Source organism: Furipterus horrens, unplaced genomic scaffold (genome assembly GCF_987537825.1).
Source record: "Furipterus horrens unplaced genomic scaffold, mFurHor1.1.pri manual_scaffold_11, whole genome shotgun sequence".
NCBI classification, from domain to species: domain Eukaryota; kingdom Metazoa; phylum Chordata; class Mammalia; order Chiroptera; family Furipteridae; genus Furipterus; species Furipterus horrens.
The window spans coordinates 79,382,947-79,402,362 of record NW_028327181.1 but is presented as its reverse complement, the minus strand read 5'-3'; the positions used below and the strand labels follow the sequence as shown (position 1 = coordinate 79,402,362).

At 46.2% G+C, this 19,416-nt stretch overlaps 1 protein-coding gene across 1 annotated transcript; it reads left to right on the top strand.

Moving 5' to 3' along the window:
• The first annotated feature begins 11,711 nt into the window (after positions 1-11,711).
• Positions 11,712-15,666, top strand: LOC149998455 (keratin, type I cuticular Ha3-I-like). The gene is made up of 7 exons (XM_090292095.1): positions 11,712-12,059; positions 12,262-12,344; positions 12,682-12,838; positions 13,562-13,723; positions 13,817-13,942; positions 14,116-14,336; positions 15,239-15,666. The coding sequence occupies exons 1-7, from the start codon at positions 11,712-11,714 to the stop codon at positions 15,399-15,401; spliced, it is 1,260 nt and encodes a 419-aa protein (XP_090148221.1). The 3' UTR covers positions 15,402-15,666.
• The last annotated feature ends 3,750 nt before the right edge of the window (positions 15,667-19,416 follow it).

The following is a 19,416-nucleotide window of genomic DNA, read 5'->3' as shown; positions in this document are numbered from 1 at the left end:
TTTTATGCACTACTGATCACAATGTCACAGACAGCTTTTTTCTCTCTGCTGGCTTCCCTGCAACCCATGCATGACCCCAGCCTCCAGCACCCCCTACCCAACCCCTGCAGCCTGTACCTGCTGCTCTCCCTGCCTTTGCTGGCCTCATCTAGACCCTGCTCATCACCGTGATGCTGACATATTCCTCAGCCTGAGGTCCCAGACAATGGAAAATGTTCCTTTGGCTGCACCAGGTCTGCCCCCGGGGCCTTACTGCCTCAGCCAGCCCAGGGAGACGGAGACCATGAGGGTGGTGCTTCTCTGCGGGTGGGCTTCCCAGTCCAGCAGCTCAGCTCCGGCCCCTGGATTTGTGCTTCCTGTTCTCTCTCCTGTTTCTTCTCTTCCATTGCCTCCTGGTGTCCGTGAGATGTGGCAGGTAACCTTGTTTTTATTTTACTAATAAACTTCCCTTCTGTAGCATGAGGAGCCCACAGACCGCCGGTCTCACTTCCTCCATCCCATGCTGAGCGCATTGCTGGGGCCTCCTTGAGCCAGCTTTTCCCAAGAAGCAGGGTCGTGGCTCACTCCCCAGAGTGGTTCTGGGAGATGGCAAAGCCAGTGACGACTGGGGTGGAACTGGCACAGGTGGGAGATAGCTGGCTCTCAGGCCTGTCTAGAGCCATATTCACAGAGCTCTTAAGATATACTAAATAAAATCCCTCTTTTATCTGGATGAAGCAACATGGTTCTTGTGCAAAGGAAAAGCTCCATCCAGAGGTCCTGCTGGCTCTCCCAGAATACCCTGCGCAGAGCCAGCTTGAGCTCAACTTGAGCAAGATGCTGTGCTGAGCTCTGCAGACACTGTGACCAAGGGTCCCACAGAAACCCTGCAAGCAGGGAGCAGCTGTTATTGTCTTCAGCTGCGGAGTCAAGACTCGAACCCGTCTCTTTGAACTAGATCCGAAGACCATACTCTGAAAGCTTTGAAGGGGAAAAAATTAAACACGAGAAGGTTTAGGGTAGTGGTTCTTAAGAGTGTGGTCCTCTGACCAGTAGTACCAGCATTACCTGGAAACTTGTTGAAATTCCAATTCTTGAGCCCCATCTTAGACTTTCTGAATCAGTAGTCTACTTTACCAAGTCTTCCAGGTGATTCTATGCATGCTCATGTGTGAGGACCACTGAGGTAGGGGGTTTATTTGGGGAGTGAGCCCCTGCCTGGCTAGACACTCTGCAGAAGGAGTTGGCCTTGCTCTCCTGCTAAGTCCAGTGGGTGAGGAATCCCTCACACCATTGAGAGTGAATTTCTGCTGCATATTACAGAACTCTGGACATGTTAAGTGATGCTGATTACTGAGCCTGTCAGACTATCAGTCTAAAAAGGGTCAAACTGAGCCACCCAAGCTCCTGAAGAGGCCCCAGTGGCAAGTCCTTCTGGCAGCTGCTGGGCTTGAAACTTGCAGGCAATAGACACACGGACCAGAGGCTCCATATTTAGGCAGCTGTGGCCGAGAACAGCACATCTCCAGAAAGCAGCATTGCAACTGGCCTAAGTGGGGAGGCAGTGAGTTTCCCATCACTGAAGACATTCAAGCAGCGTCTTTGCAACCACCTGGTGGGGATGTTGAGGTGGGGACTCAGGTATCTGATGGGGCTGGATGAGATGATTGTAGAGGGTCTTCTAGTCCCCAAGTTCTATGACTCCAGCTTTCTAGGTCTTATTTGTTGGTGAAACCACAAATGTTAAAGTGGAGCCAACACACCAAGTCCCTCTCCGCTCTGTGAACTCTCTGAATCGAAGTTGCTTGCTGAGACACTTACAAAGTCCAGCTGATGGTTGTTGAATCCAGGCCATCCTGGTGCAGGAGTGAGCACAGTCCCAAGCCCCAAAGTTGGAGAAAGCTAAGCCAGGACACAGTTGCTCTGTATCCAACTGCCCTCAAGCCCAGACTTTTACCTGATGGCTACTGTCTGCGTAGACAGCACTGCTGCTTGGGAGGCATCAGGACTCCCATCACGGGAAGCTTTGGAAGAAGGGTCAAAGGTTGCCAAGCCCTCCTCTCGCCTCCACTGTGCCTCTGCTTTTTTGTCCCAAGTGGTGGAGGTGTTTGGGCACTGATGACACACCCCTAAGGTGCTTACCGAAGAGGGGGTCCCAATACGAAAGAGCAATTTTGATTAGTCTTAATTTGGCACCTGGCCCAAACACCTTCACCTCCTCCTTTGTACTTAAATAGCCCCTTTCATCCAACAAGTTCAAAGCTGTCTAACGAAATAAACCCAATTATTCTTGCACATGACAGAGTAGGCAAGCATTGTGTTTGTTAAGGAGAGTGAGAGAATGCGAGTCATTCAGAGACTGAGGGCTTCTTCTGGTGACATGAAATGAGTCAATGGAGCCTCAGGATGATTGACCCGTATTCTTAAGTTCACATCCAGTGCCCTGTCATTTATAATTATAAGATTAAGTTTCATGAGACATTGTGTATGTGTGTGTGTGAAGTGGTTTGGGTTCCTGGGAAGAAGTGCTGGGTGGAGGGATCCATTATGCTTGGGGAAGTATGAAGAGCTTCGATAGAAACCAAACAGCCCATTATTATCATCATCACTATCATCACCACCACCACAATCATTGCTTTCATCATGATGATGATGATCATCACATATCTTCATTATCACATTGTAATCGAAGCTCACATTAATTGAGCTCTTACTGTATGTCAGGCACCAAGTTACAGATGTTTATATACATGGACTCATTTAATCCTTACAGCATTTATAAAGGCAATGCTTTTGCTATCTTCATTTTAGAGATGAGGAACCAAGGCTCAGAGAGGTTAAGTAACACACACAAGATCACACAGCTACTAGGCAGTGAAGCCAGGATTCAGACCAAGGCAGTCTACCTCTAGCAATTGCTCTTGACCTCTGTGCTTTGCAGAGGCTGAGTCTCAGATTATGTCACCAGAACCTTAATGGCCCACAGTGCTTTTCCTTGAAGGAAATGAGAGTGTTTATGTTAGAGAAACCATTTCTGAGGATTTATGCCACAAAAGGCAGTGTGAGAAATGAAATTCCTATAGCATCTCAAAATAGCTTGATGACCCTGGCCATCTGAATGCCTGGGAGTCATCAAAGAAGGTCAACCCACCACCCACCTTCACTAAAACCATTTTATCTATTGAGGAAGAGGAGGAGAAGAAAAATGGTCTGAGTCCCTTCTACATGTTCATCGCTTTACCATTTACAAAGCACTTTCATATGTGTTATTGACTTTGAGTGTCACCACCAAACCCCGAGGAAGACAGAACAGGCGTCACCATCCCCATGCCGCTGTGGGAGCAGTTCAGGATTAGGGGGGTGAAATGCTCCCCTCCATTCTCACAGCTGTCTCACCCAAGCACAAGTCTTCTCATTCCCCCTCTGTTGCCCCTTCCCTGCACTGAGCCACTTGGGGCTTTGCTGAGTCTGGATAATGCTTCACATTCAGACCCACTCTCAATACTGGGGAAGGGTGGCTGAGATGGAGTCACATGGCAAAGGTACAGCAGGGCCTGGGGTTCTCCCCAGCAATAATCTTCCTGGTGCTTTCTCCCACCCTGCAAAGTCCTCCCCACCCAACCACATTCAGTCTGAGCTTCTGGTCCCTGGCCATCTCCTGGCCTTCCTCAGCCGAGGCTCCCCATTTATGCTGTTATTTTTTATACTCAAGTCTCCCTTGGCTCCCTTCCCCTTCTTCCTCCTTGGCTGTTGGATAACCTCAGCAGGTGCTCAGTCATGCCCACGGGCCGCCAAGCCCTGGCACCACAAAGCCCCCATCCCACAGGAGGGCTCAGATCCTGAGGGTGGGCCACCGCGCTGCGTCTGCTCACCAGCAGGTGTCACCTCCGCGTCTCCACGGATCTCATTCCCCTTTCTAGCTCCTCTTTTGCTTGTTTGGTTTAGCGTTGCCATTGTTCTTTCTTCTGACCCACACCATGTCCCAGAAGCCTCCTTCACCTGCTTTGAAACTCATCTCAGTGCCTACGGGGATGCTGCGGGGCTGAAGTGATGGGCAGTTGCCACCACTGCCTTGTGGTCTCCGGAACAACAAGCATCAAATACCAAAATAACAAATTACCAGGCCTGATTGAAGCAAAGACGCTTAAAGAGATTAGGATTCTAATCAGATCAGTTGTTTGAATCCTACCTGGGCCACCTAGAGACTGGGGTAACCCACACACCTTCAGGATATAGGTAAATCATCTGAAATGGCCTCAGTCCTCAGCCCCTGGCTGAGAAGCATGAACTGGGTTGAAAAGCCTGGACTGGGGATTGGCGCAGGAATGGGTGTGGGAAGAAGTGGGGAGGGGGAAGAAAGAAACTTGGGAGGTGAAGGGCCCATTATATAACTTTAGCATTAGCCGTGGACCACCTGTCTGCTCAATGGAACTGAGAGCTCACAGAGGACATGGGCAGGTCATCTCCCTATACTATCCCCCTGTCCTCCTGTCCCCAGCCCTGGGACTAAGCCAGGTACTTGGTAGATGTTTAACAAATGATTGCTTTTCTTAATGTCACACACGCAGTCTTCTAATTACATTAAACACAAATGTACTTCCAAATGTGTGTTTTATACCTTTTAAATATCTCACCTCCTTGTGTTTTTGTTATTTCCCAAATAGTTCTGGGGACCCATATTAGCTTGAATTGCTCATAAAAAGGTTATCCTCGGACTTCTGGCCAAGATGGAGGCCTAGACAGACACACTGCATCTCCCTCCACAACTAAGAAGGAATACAACTACCTCAAAACTAGAGACCATGAGAAGTTCCAGAAAGTCGAGCTGTGTGGAAGTCCAACAAACAAAGGTATAAAGAAGAAATACTTATCCAGACAGGTAGGAGAGGTGGAGTCCGGGCAGAGAGGACACGGTGTGGTGGTAATGGCAGTGGAGGCAGTGGCAGGCCAGCGGAAAGTGCAGTCATGCATTTTAAAAAGTAGAGAAGGGACACCTGGGGAGTGTTTCCAGCTCCAGACCAGACCGCGCAGCTAACGGTCCAAGCGCCAGGGAAAATCAAGCCTCATTGCTTCTGACTGTGCAAACCAGTGGGGGTTGGGGCAGAGGAAGAAACTGCTGGTCTCTCAGTAGGTTCCCCTCGTTTAAAGGGCCCCCATAGTCCTAGAACATTCGCAGACCCACCCACTCTAGGAACGACGGCCAGGGCAACAGCTAGAGAGGCGCTGGTCCCATATGGAAGTGAGAGAAGTGCCTGGAAAAGGGGTGAGTGCTGAGCAAGTGGCATTGTTCCCTCAGACCCCTCCCCCACATATAGCGCCACAACGTGGTGAAACAGGTTGCCTGTTACTGATGAATACCCAAGGCTCTGCCCCTTACAATGTAACAGATGTGACAACTCTACCTAAGACACAGAGGCAAACAAACACAGGAGCCTGTCAAGGTGAGGAGACAGAGAGGTATGGCCCAAAAGAGGGAACGGATCAAGGTTCTAGTGGGAGAAGTAAGCGACAAGGAGATAGCCAACCTAACATATGCAGAGTTCAAAATGCTGGTGATAAGGATGCTCACAGGCTTGACAGATATGCTTGAGTACGGCAAACACATAACGGAAGAAGTGAAGGATATGCTAAGTGAAACAAAGGAAAATCCACACAAAAGCAATGGTGAAGGGAAGAAAACCGGGGTTCAAATCAATGATTTGGAATATAAGGAAGAAAAAAACAGTCAACCAGTACAGAATGAGGAAACAAGAATTGAAAAAGATGAGGAGAGGCTTAGGAACCTCTGGGACAACTTTAAACGTGCCTACATCTGAATCATAGGGGTGCCAGAAGGAGAAGAGGAAGAGCAAGAAATTGAAAGCTTATGTGAAAAAATAATGAAGGAAAACTTCCCAAATTTGGCAAAGGAAATAGACATACAAGTCCAGGAAGCACAGAAAGTCCCAAACAAGGTAGACCCAAAGACGACCACACCAAGACACATCATAATTAAAATGCCAAAGGTGAAAGATAAAGAAAAAAATCTTAAAAGCATCAAGAGAAAAGCAGAGAGTTATTTACAAAGGGGTGTCTATAAGACTACCAGCTGATTTCTCAAGGGAAACTTTGCAGGGAAGAAGGGACTGGCAAGAAGTATTCAATGTGATGAAAAGCAAGGACCTACAACCAAGATTACTCTATCCAGCAAAGCTATCATTTAGAATGGAAGGGCAGATAGAGTGCTTCCCAGACAATGTAAAGCTAAAGGAGTTCATCATCACCAAGCCGTTATTACATGAAATGTTAAAGGGACTTATTTAACTAAAAGATCAAAACTATGAACACTAAAATGACAACAAACTCACAACTATCAACAATGGAATCTAAAAAATAAAAACAAAATCCAACTAAGCAAACCAGAATAGGAACAGAATCAGAGGTATGGGGATCATTTGGAGGGTTATCAGCTGGGAGGGGGAAGGGGGAGAAATGGGGAAAAGGTGCAGGGATTAAGAAGCATAATTGGTAGGTACAAAATAGATGGGGAAGTTAAGAATAATATAGGAAAGGGTGAGGCCAAATAACTTATATGCACAACCCATGGACATGAACTAAGAGGGGTGTCATTGCCAGAGGGAAGGGTGTTACTGGGCAGAGGGGAGCAAAGGGGAAAAAATTGGGACTACTGTAACAACATAATCAATAAAATATACTTAAAAAAAAAAGGTTATCCTCTACCAGAAGTATGATGCTTTATCAATTTAGTCCCATGCCCAGCTCAATAAACACATTTTGAATAAAACTGAACTAAATAAAGAAAGTGGGTCTGATAGTCCATTGACTTCTCAATTTCCCCCTGAATGAATAAAATTTGCAGCTATTCCCATTAGAAAATCAAGACAGTACATGAAGCCTGATCCCAACCTGTGGGAGGTTGTGGAGACCTCATAAAGCTGGAATGCCATCTTCCCTGTTAATTCAAGTAACAAATTTACTGAAGCCTAATGATATTTTGAAAACACTAGAAGAAAGAGCCTAGATTCACAAGGGATGGCAGCAGTATGTTAACTCACCAGCGAGTCCATCTGCTGTCTCCATCCTGAATTTTTGTGTCATTGCCGTTTCCCCTTCTGCAGGGAAAAAAGGACTCTCCAGGTACCAGGGGAACCTGTTCTTTCTTGCATCTTTCATGTGGCTGTTGATTAGCCATGACCTGAAGCCCAGGCAGGTCTGACTCCTGCTCTTCTCTTCTTTTCTCCTCTCCATATACCCTATTCGTTCAGGAATAACGTCCCTATCGTGACCTATGCTGCCCGCATGCAGACAACAGTGTATTTCTCGGCCACAGACAAATGTCAGACTGGATCAGGGAGGATGCTCTGGTCTGGACACGTTGGAACAACGTCACTTCTTTCAGAAGCCTCAGAAGCTGTGGTCTCCTGTCTACTGGTCTTTTCCAAGTCATTGCCACTTACATCTCCCAGGACACCGAGCAGGGTGGGCCACTCTTCCATGCCCTGGCTTAGGTTGTCTGGATGACTTCTCAGTTTTGTACCCTGCAGGTTCATCCTGGTGAAGATGGGGTAGCTTTGTCCGGTATGCGTGGGCCCATGTGGTTCTGAGGGTTCCTTCTAGGTTTTCTCCTTCCCTCTTCTCTATGTTCTTACCTCTCCTACTAAACACACTGCTCCCTGGTTCCATCTCGCTCCACTTCTCTGATCTCGTTGCATTGTACACATATTCTGTTTTGGCTTACTTGTCAACCTCGTCCTTGAATCTTCTCATACTGGGAACTTGCACATTCTTCTTTGACTAAAGCCTCTGCAAGGCTACGGGGGGCGGGCAGTAGATAAGACCAGAGGGCTTGGAGGATGCTGCTGGCATTGAGTCTGTGCTCAGGGGAACCTCCCCGGGAGGTGAGGAAGGCACGATGGAGGAAGCAGCTCCTTGTTGGAAGCCAGCACGAGAAGCAAGCTGACAGGAGTCGGGAGGCAGAAGGCTGTGCTGTTCCTACAAGCAAATGCTCACCAGCCTGAGTCACAGGCCTTTCCATTTGTCCCCAGCCCAGAAGAGGCAAGACAGGAGTTTCCTATTGACTGCTACTGCCCAGCCTTGCATCTTTCCTCTGCACAGTCTCAGTGATGCCTGCCTCAGGACCCATCTATTTCTCCCCTTTTACTTGCCTTAAAAGAAAGCAAAGACGTTTTGATTTTATTATAAGCCTGGGGTTTCTTTGTAGTGTGATGGGGCATCTTAATGGCATTATAATAAGGGGTGATAACGGCCTTGGAAAAGGTAGATGAAGGACCTTTTAAAAAATCTGAGACTCAAGCAGAGCGCTGCAAGAATATTATCATGAAAGCTTGATGGGGAGAAGGACTTCAATCAGTTGTCAATAAAACTGCCACTCTGGTTGGCAGCCAAAGCCACAGTAGAGGACGGTGTGCTTTTACCCAAGATGCAAGTGGTACCTGGTGATTCTTGTATTTGTGCAGCTTATGTTTATGTTCAGAACTTCGGTGACCTCTTCCTCAGGCCTCCCTTTATCCCTCAAATCAACCCCAAATGCTCCAAGTCTGCTTTGCTAAGTCCCTTGCTTATGCTGTGTCTCAGTATTTTCTCTCCTGGTGACCAAGTCCTTGGATTCAGTTACATGACCACAGGGCCATCCTTGGTACCTTTTAACCTTTGGTTTTTAAACCAGGTTACATGTAACCCAGAAAGTCCAGGACAGGATCAGTATATCTACCTGGTGTATCAGTTTCACTTAGAGAATTGGGTAAAATACTAGACAGTTTAACTGGAAATTTTGGAATATTTTTTTTTATCAACATGGCTATATTATGGAATATAAAGTCAATTCACATGATACTTTAAGATCAGCTTCAGACTTCCGGTCTAGACGGAGGCATAGGTAGACACGCTTCACCTCCTTGCGCAACCATAAAAAGCATTACAACTAAATCTCAAAACAAAAAAAACACCCAGAACTGCCAAAAAATCAAACTGTATGGATGTCTGACAATGAAGGATTTAAAGAAGCCACATCCATCCTGACAGGTAGGAGGGGTGGAGATGCAGAGATGGAGCAGAGAGGCAAGGAGATGTGGTGTGGCATGGGGAGGCGGTGGTGGTGGAACGGGCACAGGCAGCCTCACATTCACATGTGGTGGGTCAAAACTGGGAGGGATACCTTGGGAGCGAGTGGTCCCTGTCCCAGGCCAGACCACACAGCCCAGGGTTCCAGCACCAGGAAAATAAACCCCCATAACTTCTGGATGTAAAAACAAGTGGGGGTTGGGGTTGCGGAAGAAACTGAAGGATTTTCAGGAAACTCTGCTTAAAGGGCCCGCATGGTCTTAAAACAAATGCAAACCCACCCACTCAGGGATTCAACACCAGGGCAACAGCTTGGGAGTGGGTGAGGAGACTGGAAACAGGGTGAGTGCTGGACGAACCCCCAGAAGCCAGGCAGTGGCACAGTCCCCTCTTCGAGCCCTCTCCCCACACAGAACCACAGAACAGTGAAGTGAGTTGCCCTACCCTGGTGAGTACCTAAGGCTGTCTCCCACACAATTTACAGGTGCTTTTTACAGGGAGTCAAAGCAGCTCTACCTAATACACAGAAACAAACACAGGAAGGCTGCCAAATTGAGGAGGCAAAGAAATATGGCCCAAATGAAAGAACAGAACAAAACCCCAGAAAAAGAACTAAACAAAACAGAGATAGCCAGCCTATCAGATGCACACTTAAAAAACACTTATACTCAATGAACTCATTGAATACAGCAACAACATAAAAGAAGAAATGAAGATTACACTAAGTGAAATAAAGAAAAATCTACAGGGAACCTACAATGAAGGGAAGGAGGCCAGGATTCAAATCAACAATTTGGAACATAAGGAAGAAATAAACATTCAACCAGAACATAAAGAAGGAATAAGAATTAAAAAAAAAAAAGAAAGTATAAGAAGACCCTGGGACATCTCCAGACATGCCACATCTGAATTATAGGGATGCCAGAAGGAAAAGAGGAAGAGCAAGAAATAGAAAACTTACTAGTAAAAGTAATGAAAGAAAATTCCCTAATTTGGTGAAGGAAATAGACATACAAGTCCAGGAAGCACAGAGAGTCCCAAACAAGTTGGACCCAAAGAGGACCACATTAAGACACATCATAATTAAATGCCAAAGGTTAAAGATAAAGAGAGAACCTTAACAGCAGCAAGAGAAAAGCAGAGAATTACCTATAAAGGAGTTCCCATAAGACTATTAGTTGATTCCTGAAAAAAACTTTGCAGGAAAGAAGGGACTGGCAAGAAGTATTCAAAGTGATGAAAAGCAAGGACCTACAACATAGATTACTCTATCCAGCAAAACTATTATTTAGAATGGAAGGGCAGATAAAGTGCTTCCCAGAAAAGGTAAAGCTAAAGGAGTTCATTATTACCAAGCTCTTATTACATGTAATGTTAAAGGGACTTATTTAAGAAAAAGAAGACGATCCAAACTATGAACATTAAAAAGGCAACTATCAACTAATGAATCTAAAAACAAAACAAAGCAAACAACCAGAACAGGAACAGAACCACAGGTGTGGAGATGATATGGAGGGTTATCAGCTGGGAGGGGGAAGGGGGAGATATGAGGAAAAGCTGCAGAGATTAAGAAGCATAACTGGTAGGAAAAAAATAGACAGGGGGATGTTAAGAATAGTATAGGAAATGGAGAAGCCAAAGTACTTACATGCATAACCCATGGGCATGAACTAAGGGGGGGGATTGCTGGAGGGAAGGGGGGTACTGGGCAGAGGGGGGCAAAGGGGAAAAATTGGGACAATGGTAATAACATAACCAATAAAATACACTTTGAAAAAAATTAGCTTCAAACGTTTTCAGGCTTGTGGAGGCCCCTCTGGGCTCTCTCCTGACACTTTCAGTTACCTGCTCACTCTGTCCTAATGAATACCCTTGTGGAAAATTCCTGCCAGGACCTCCTTATTCCTGTCTCACCTGCCTCCAGATACTTTCCCTAGGTAACTGAAATGCATTTATATGGATCTCTCAGCTTGCAGATTTTCCAGCTCTTTTTCAAAACGATCTCTTTCTCTAGAAACTTTCTGATCTCAAACTAATTATCGAACCTTCTACCTTTAAAATTCCTCTACAGTCCTAAGTGGCGCATAGGAGGTGACATGCACAGAGCTGTCCATCCTTCTCAGCGTTGAAGGATCTTCTCTTAAAGCAGACAGAAAGGGTGTCCATTGCTGCCACTTCCTACAACTTCTTCCTCCACTCAATCCCAGTTCCTCCCTAGACATGCCAGGTGGGCCGTGAGATGAGTCTGATGATGGGTGCCCAGGGTCACATGACACAAAAGAATATCATTGGGTGGACCAACTCCCAATTAACAAGGGCAGTTACTTGGGCTAGACTGTGTGGCCTCTTTGAAGGTCTACCACAAAACTCTGATTTCATAGGTGAACTGCCTGAAGAGGAGTCCTGACTTAGCAAGAAGCCCAAGTAAAAAAGTTTATGGGACAATGGACTCTTCTGAGGAAGGCAAATAACAGACTGAAGGGAAGGGCATTTGAAAAGTAGTGAAGATGTAAAAAGAAAAAGGACTTTACTGTCTACGTCCACACCCTCAATGGGGATAGTATAAAGGCTCCCAGAAGAAGGAGACCCACACCTTCCTTGCAGAACTGGGACTCTCTCTTCAGCCAGGCACCCCACTCTCTCCCAGCACCATGCCTTACAATTGCTGCCTGCCCAACCTGAGCTGCCGCTCCGGCTGCCCCTCCCGGCCCTGCGTGGCCCCCAGCTGCCACAACATCCCCCTGCCCGGGGCCTGCAACATCCCCGCCAATGTGGGCAATTGCGGCTGGTTCTGCGAGGGCTCCTTCAATGGCAGCGAGAAGGAGACCATGCAGTTCCTGAACGACCGGCTGGCCAGCTACCTGGAGAAGGTGCGGCAGCTGGAGCGGGAGAACGCGGAGCTGGAGTGCCGCATCCAGGAGCGGTGCCAGCAGCAGGAGCCGCTGATGTGCCCCAGCTACCAGTCCTACTTCCGGACCATCGAGGAGCTCCAGCAGAAGGTGGGGCCTTGCTGTCATCACTAAGCAAGGGGAGTTCTCTGTGATCCTCAATCTGTGGAAGAGAAGTGTGTTTCTTGCTTCTATGTCATCCATGATGTTACTTCCTCTTTTTACTTCCAAAGTAGCTTTTTAAGTCATTTTATAGAGGTTGATGGTTTTATATTTATTTTCAGTCCTCACTAAGCAACCTCTCATTCTCCAGATCCTGTGCACCAAGTCTGAGAACGCCAGGCTGGTGGTGCAGATCGACAATGCCAAGCTGGCTGCGGACGACTTCAGGACCAAGTGAGTTTGTTCAGAATGCGCACTGGGGTTTTCTTCTTTCACTTAACCTCCAGTTAAAGAAAAGGGATTCCTGTAGCTTTACTGAACAATGGTTTGACCCATTGGTCATGAAGGATTCTGTAGAAATTAAGGGGAGCCCAGCAAAGGAATCACAAAAGTAGATGAGGATGCAATTCAATCTGTTGATTTTTGGATTAATATTGGGTCTTGAGGGCCTCCAGAACCCTCTCCTGGTTTCACTCTTGCAGAAAGTGGCAAGACGAGTGGGGTTACCAAAGGTCATCCCTGTGAGTCTTGGAGGTCTGCCAGTTACTGCTCTGATCCTATCCTTGTGCAGGCACGAGACGGAGCTGGGCTTGCGGCAGCTGGTGGAGTCGGACATCAACAGCCTGCGCAGGATCCTGGACGAGCTGACCCTGTGCAAGTCCGACCTGGAGGCCCAGGTGGAGTCCCTGAAGGAGGAGCTGCTCTGCCTCAAGAGGAACCATGAGGAGGTGAGACCAGAAATGAGAAATAAAGAAACCTGATTTAGTCTCAGGCTGAGGGTGGCTTTAGTGATTTCCCTTAAAAATACCAACACTTCATAATGACAGAAAAAACGAAAAGATAAAACCTATCCATGTTTCCAGGAAAGGTGTCTCACTCAAAACAGTTTCCCTGAGCAGCGCAGCCAAACTAGGGTTGGTTAGTGAGTTGTTGAATGACTCCCTACATTGTTGTATTCATGTTATGTAGTCATTCCTCATCCCCAGAGGCCAAAAGACCAACCCCGGTGAATCTGAGTCTCTACTCTTTCAAAGTCTTGGTGAAGAATAATCTGGGCTCCTTCTCTATCCTGGGAGGGGCCATTAAATGATTTTCTTACTTGATGTCAAGAATTATTTGATACATAATCTGAAATTGTACAGCTAAGTCTTTGTACTATGAGGTCTTCTGTAGCCAACCTGGAAACTGGGAAAATAGAGCATTAGCCTGTCCTTCAGTGGCATCCAAGCAAGTCCTTGGTAATGTTTTAAAATCCAAGTGCAATGGTACAGTTATGGTGAGGAGGGAGCTGGGTGACTTGGAGTACAGGCACTTTGCCTTGAACTGTCATGGATTGTTCCACAAGTTTCTTCCCTGAGGAAATATGCTAGCAGGGCTTCAACAAGCAATAGCATTTCTTTGAATCTATTCTTTATTGAGGATGGTTACTCTTGCTTTTCCTGCATTCACAGGAAGTCAACACCCTGCGCTGCCAGATTGGAGACCGCCTCAATGTCGAGGTGGACGCTGCCCCCACCGTGGACCTGAACCGCGTGCTCAATGAGACCAGGTGTCAGTATGAGGCCCTGGTGGAGACCAACCGCAGGGACGTGGAGGAATGGTTCACCCACCAGGTGGGCATCTCAGCACAGGGCCACTCAGGACACAAGGCCCCTTGTGGCTCTCAAGGCAAACTCTGATCCCGTCTCTCACCTTTGGTGTCTCAGACCCAGGAGCTGAACAAGCAGGTGGTGTCCAGCTCAGAGCAGCTGCAGACCTGCCAGGCGGAGATCATCGAGCTGAGACGCACAGTCAACGCCCTGGAGATCGAGCTGCAGGCCCAGCACAACCTGGTGGGTATCGTCCAGGCCTCCTGGTGAGAAGTGTGAGGTCAGGGAATCAGAGTCACTGGCCAGCCTTTCGGGTCACAGTCTCCTTAACTCTTGAGGCTGTGACTTGTACGGAGCCCTATGGGGTGCCATGTTAGAGGAGCATCTCTGTGACATTCCTTATGTCCCCCACACAGAGGGACTCACTGGAGAACACGCTGACGGAGACCGAGGCCCGCTACAGCTCCCAGCTGGCCCAGGTGCAGTGCATGATCACCAATGTGGAGTCCCAGCTGGCAGAGATCAGGGGTGACCTGGAGCGGCAGAACCAGGAGTACCAGGTGCTGCTGGACGTCAAGGCCCGGCTGGAGTGCGAGATAAACACGTACCGGAGCCTGCTGGAGAGCGAGGACTGCAAGTGAGTACCTGGCAGGAGGTGTTTGAGGAACTGTGCACACACATAAGCATACTTCTCAACTGGACTCCAGGAAGAGATTGCATGCTTTGGAAAGGAAATTATGCCATCACACCAGACATGCTCAAATAGAACTCAGAAAACATAATATGAGCATCATTAAAAACATTAAGATGGCAAGAATTGTTTGATGTACAAACAAAAATTGTACAGCCAAGTCTTTGTGATAATATTGATACAAGATCAATGATATTTCTTACATTTTATAATACAGTAGACCCTCTCTATATCGTGGTTCACTTATTGCAGCCTCACTGTATCGTGGGATTTTAAAAAATATTATATTTAATTATCTATCGCGGATTTTTCACTATATTGCGGGATTTTGAGGTACTGTATATGTATATTGTTAAAGTTACGTAGGTTTAAGAGTGTAGAATAAATGTAAGGTTCCTACTTCGTGGGGTGGGGGGCAGGTAGAATGTAATACCCGCAATAAGTGAGGGAATACTGTACCATATTTTGTAAAGGGTACGTTTTCATACACAACCTCATCTGGTCTTACATACAGTTAAGACTAGGAAGGCTGGATTGGTCTTTTCCCTATTCTGGAGGTGAAGAAACTGGGGCTTGGAGAAGTTTACAGGACTTCCCCAAGGTCACTAGCTAGGAACAGACAGTGTTGGGAGTCAAAGCCAGAGTTTCAGAGTTTCTGTCTAGAATATTGGCACTATATAATAGGGAGACCATGAGAAATTTGAACTTGAGCTTTGCAGCAGTTGAGCCTGTAGCCTGACTGTTATAGGTCAGGCCAAGGCCTGACAGGCATTTCATTCTCGGGGTCTCTTTGGTATATATCACTAGCCTCCCTCAAATCACCTTTCCGCATCGTTCTTTTTCTCCAGGCTGCCCTGCAACCCCTGTGCTACAACCAACGCATGCAGCAAGCCCATCGGGCCCTGTGTCTCCAATCCCTGTGCCCCCTGCACCCCCTGTGCTCCCTCTGCCCTGTGCACACCTTGTGTCCCCCGCCCCCGCTGTGGACCCTGCAGCTCCTTTGTGTGCTAGAGCCTGGGGGCTGCCAGAGGAGCAAGGAGATAAGACCCAGGGCTCTAGAGCTTTGATGCAGCCCTGGTTCATTGACACAAGGGCCTGAAGACACAATTTGAATGGCTGGAGCCGCGCAGTGGGTCAGCCAAGAAAACTCACCCAACCTGCTCCAGAGCATTCCCCGCCCACCCTTTCCTTCCCTGGGGTCTGTTCCTTCTTTGCTTGTCCTGAGAACCCTCCCAAGTGCCTGAGGCCTTCCCTTGGATCCTTCTAATAAACTTGATTTTCCTGGCAAAGCAGATGCCTCTCTTATTGCTCTTCACTTGTTTCGCCTCACCTACCACTTGAGCACTCTATAAAAAGCCACTTGAAAGTCAGGCCATATAATGACTTGACTCTTGGAAATGGAGCTGTTCCATGCGTGGTGGGCAGAGGGTTGGCCTGGTGCCCAGAACCCATGGGCAAGGCAGGGTGGCGGGAGGAAGGGCAGGGAAGCTGCAGGTCTGCGCCTCCCCTCCCTGCTTGACCACTTCTGGATTTTTCCCACTGTTCTCTCTAGACCTGGACATCTGCTAGAGCTGATTGTATCCAAATCTGAAGTGAGGAGGCATGAGTCAGGGGCCAGAAAGAGGCTCTGAAAAGCTCACCTTTTCTAGGCAGGAAGTGCTAGGGTCCAGCACTGTGTCAGCTGGGTTATTGGTGGTCCCAGCAGGCTCAGGAACACCCAGGGAAGGGACCCTCTGACTTGCCTGTTAAACCCAGGACTTCGTTTTTCCTCCTGTGTCGGTGGATCATTATAAGCCTGGGCTCCAGCTGCTCGCTTCCCGTCTGGGTGCCGGGACTCAGGGATCCCTCTACTCTTCACCGACACTCAGGCCTTTCTCAATTCAGTCCAGCCAGTACCTGTTGAACACCTCCTCGGTGCAGATCCTGGATGGTGGGGAGGGAAGAGTCACATAAAGAAAAAACAGACCTGGCTACAAGTTATTTACAATTTGTTAAAAGGGATAAAACTTGTTCCCAAGTAGTGTGCTTATAAGGCACAGCCCTGGCACTGTGAAGAGAAGCTGGAGAGGCAAGTGAAGCTCTAAGAACTGAATGCAACAGCAGCATTCATCAAGAATGCGTACCTTTCTTTATTTCTAATGAAGAGCCATGGGCATGCTAAGCACTGACTTGCTAAAACTCAGAGGGCCATTTTGACAGGAATGGATGAGAGACCACTCAGGTCTCTAATTTTTCCCACCAACCTGCCCACCATACCAGGCTTCCTGAGGCCGGTATCAGACCCCACTTTGGTGAAACACAGTCTTGTGTATGTACTGAAAAATAAAACAAATTGAAATTATATATACATATTTTGAAAAAGCAACTACTTATTCTTTCTACTCTAACTTTCCCCTGATCCTTATTTTTAATGCTCAAATTCCAAAATGGATTCAGATTTGCACATTTTGCTACCTGGCTTGTGAGAAGTCTCTTACCTGGACTTCCAGCTCTACTGTGGTTCTCCACCATGACCCTGTTTTCCTCCAAATCCAAGGTCAAGCTCGGTCCAGAGGTCCTGCCTCAATTTCTTTATTCATTTATTGCACACTCTGCTTACATATATTATATTTTACAACAATGCAGAAATAATGGTAACAGCTCGAGTGGTAGTCAGAATTACTGCCCCCCTCCCCTGAAAATGGGTCCATGTTCTAATTCCTGGAACTTGGACTATGTTAGTTTTCACACAGAGGGAAACTAGGGCTGCAGATGGAATTAAAATAGCAAATCAGCTGACCTTAAAATGGGGGATTATCTTGGATCATTCGGTGGGCCCAAGGTAATCACAAGGGTTCTTAAAAGTGGAAGAGGGAGGCAGAAGAGAGTGACAGGGAGATATGACTGTGGGCCCAGGTCAGAGCGATGTGACATCAGAAGGACTTGACCCATCACTGTAGGGTTTGAAGAGGGAACAAGGAGGCCCTAAGCCAAGGAATGCAAGTAGCTGCTTCTGAATGTTGAGAGAGGTGAGTAAATGAGTTCTTCCCTGGAGCCCCCAGAAAGAGCACAGCCCTGTTAACACCTTGATTTTTGTTTGAATATAGTAATATATATATAAAACATACATTTACCACTTTAACCATTTTTTGTGCACTACTCAGGGCCAGTAAATACATTCACATTGTTGTGCAGACATCACCCCTATCCATTTCCAAAACTTAACATTTTTTTTATCCTCACCCAAGGACATACTTATTGATTTTAGAGAGAAGGGAAGAAAGGGAGAGAGACAGGGAGAGAAACATGGATGTGAGAGAGAAACATCTATTGGTTGCCACTTGTACACGTCCTGACTGGGGATCGAACTCGCAACCTGGGCATGTGCCCTGTCCAGGAACCAAACCCACGACATTTGGGTTTACTGGACGATGCTCCAGCCAACTGAACCACACTGGCCAGGGCCCAGAACTTTTTCATCACTCCAAGCTGGAACTCCGTACTCATTAAACTTCCCGATCCCCTCTGCCCCAAGGCCCTGACCACCTCTCTTCTACCTTCTATCTGCATGAATTTGGCTACTCCACATACTCAATGTAAGTGGAATCTCATCATATTTGTCTTTTGTGTCTGGTTCATTTTACTTGGTATAAGGTGTTCAAGGTTCATCTATGTTGCAGCATGTATCAGTGTTTCATTCCTTTTAAAGATGAAATAATATCCCACTGTATGTATGTGTCACAGTTTGTTTGTTCATTCGTCCATTAGTGGATATTTTGGGTTGTTTCCACCTTTTGGCTATTGTGAATAATGCTGTTATGAACATTGGTGTACCCATATCTGTTTCATTCTCTGCTTTCAATCTTTTGTGTATGTGTCTAGAAGTAGAATTGCCAGGTCACATGGTATTTGTATGTTTAACTTTCTGAGGACCACCATACTGTTTTCCACAGTGGCTGCACCATTTAAGATTTCTCTTGGGAAGGCACAAGTCTTCCAACCTCTTCACATCCTTGCCAACACATTATTTTCTGTGTTTTTATTTTCTCTTTAGTAGCCATTCTATGAGTGTAAAGTGAATCTCATTGTGGTTTTGATGGTGATATTGAGCTTCTTTTCATGTGCTTATTGGCCACTGTATATCTTCTTCGGAGAAAAGTCTATTCAAATTCTTTGCCCATTTTAAAACTGAGTTTTTTGTTGTTGTTGAGTTGTAGGAGTTTTTTATAAATTCTAGATATTAATCAATCCCTTATTGGACATATGATATACAAACCTTTTCTCCCATTCTGTGGTTTGCCTTTTCACTCTCTTGATAGTGTCCTTTGATGCAAAAAAATTGTAAATTTTCATAAAGTTCATTTTACCTATTTTTTTGTTATCTGTACTCTTGGTGACATAAACAAGAAATCATTGTCAAACCTAATGTCATGAAGATTTTCCCTTGTTTTCTTCTAAGAGTTGTATGGTTTTAGCTCTTATGTTTAGGTCTATGATCCATTTGTAATTAATTTTTGTATGTGGTGTGAGGTAAGGGTCCACTTTATTCTTTTGCATGTGAATATATAGTTTTCTCAGCACCATTTGTTGAAAAGACTGTCTTTTTCTCAATGAACTTGACATCGTCTTCAAAAATCATTTGATCATATATGTGAGGGATAATTTCAGGACCCTATTCTATTCCACTGATCTATATGTCTGTCCTTATGCCAGTACCACACTATTTTTATTACTGTTGCTTTGTAGTACATTTTGAAATCAGGAAGTGTGAGTACGTAACTTCGTTCTTCTATTTTAAGATTATTTTTGATATTTGGAGTACCTTGAACTATCATCTAAATTTTGGGATTTTTTTTTTCTGAAAATATCATCACTGGGACTTTGATAAGAATTGCATTGAATCTGTAGATTGGTTTGGGTAGTATTTTCATTTAAACAATATTAAATCTTCCAATCCACAAACACAAGTTATCTTTTCATTTATTTATGTCTTTAAATTTCTTTCAGTAATGTTTTGTTGTTTTCAGTGTACAATCCTTTTGTCTCC

What these genes read in the sequence shown, in the direction of transcription:
- LOC149998455 (XM_090292095.1), top strand. Translation starts at nt 11,712, where the DNA reads ATGCCTTACAATTGCTGCCTGCCCAACCTGAGCTGCCGCTCCGGCTGC. An exon ending in GCGGACGACTTCAGGACCAA is followed by an intron (nt 12,345 to 12,681) that starts GTGAGTTTGTTC and finishes ATCCTTGTGCAG; the next exon opens with GCACGAGACGGAGCTGGGCT. An exon ending in CTGGAGAGCGAGGACTGCAA is followed by an intron (nt 14,337 to 15,238) that starts GTGAGTACCTGG and finishes CTTTTTCTCCAG; the next exon opens with GCTGCCCTGCAACCCCTGTG.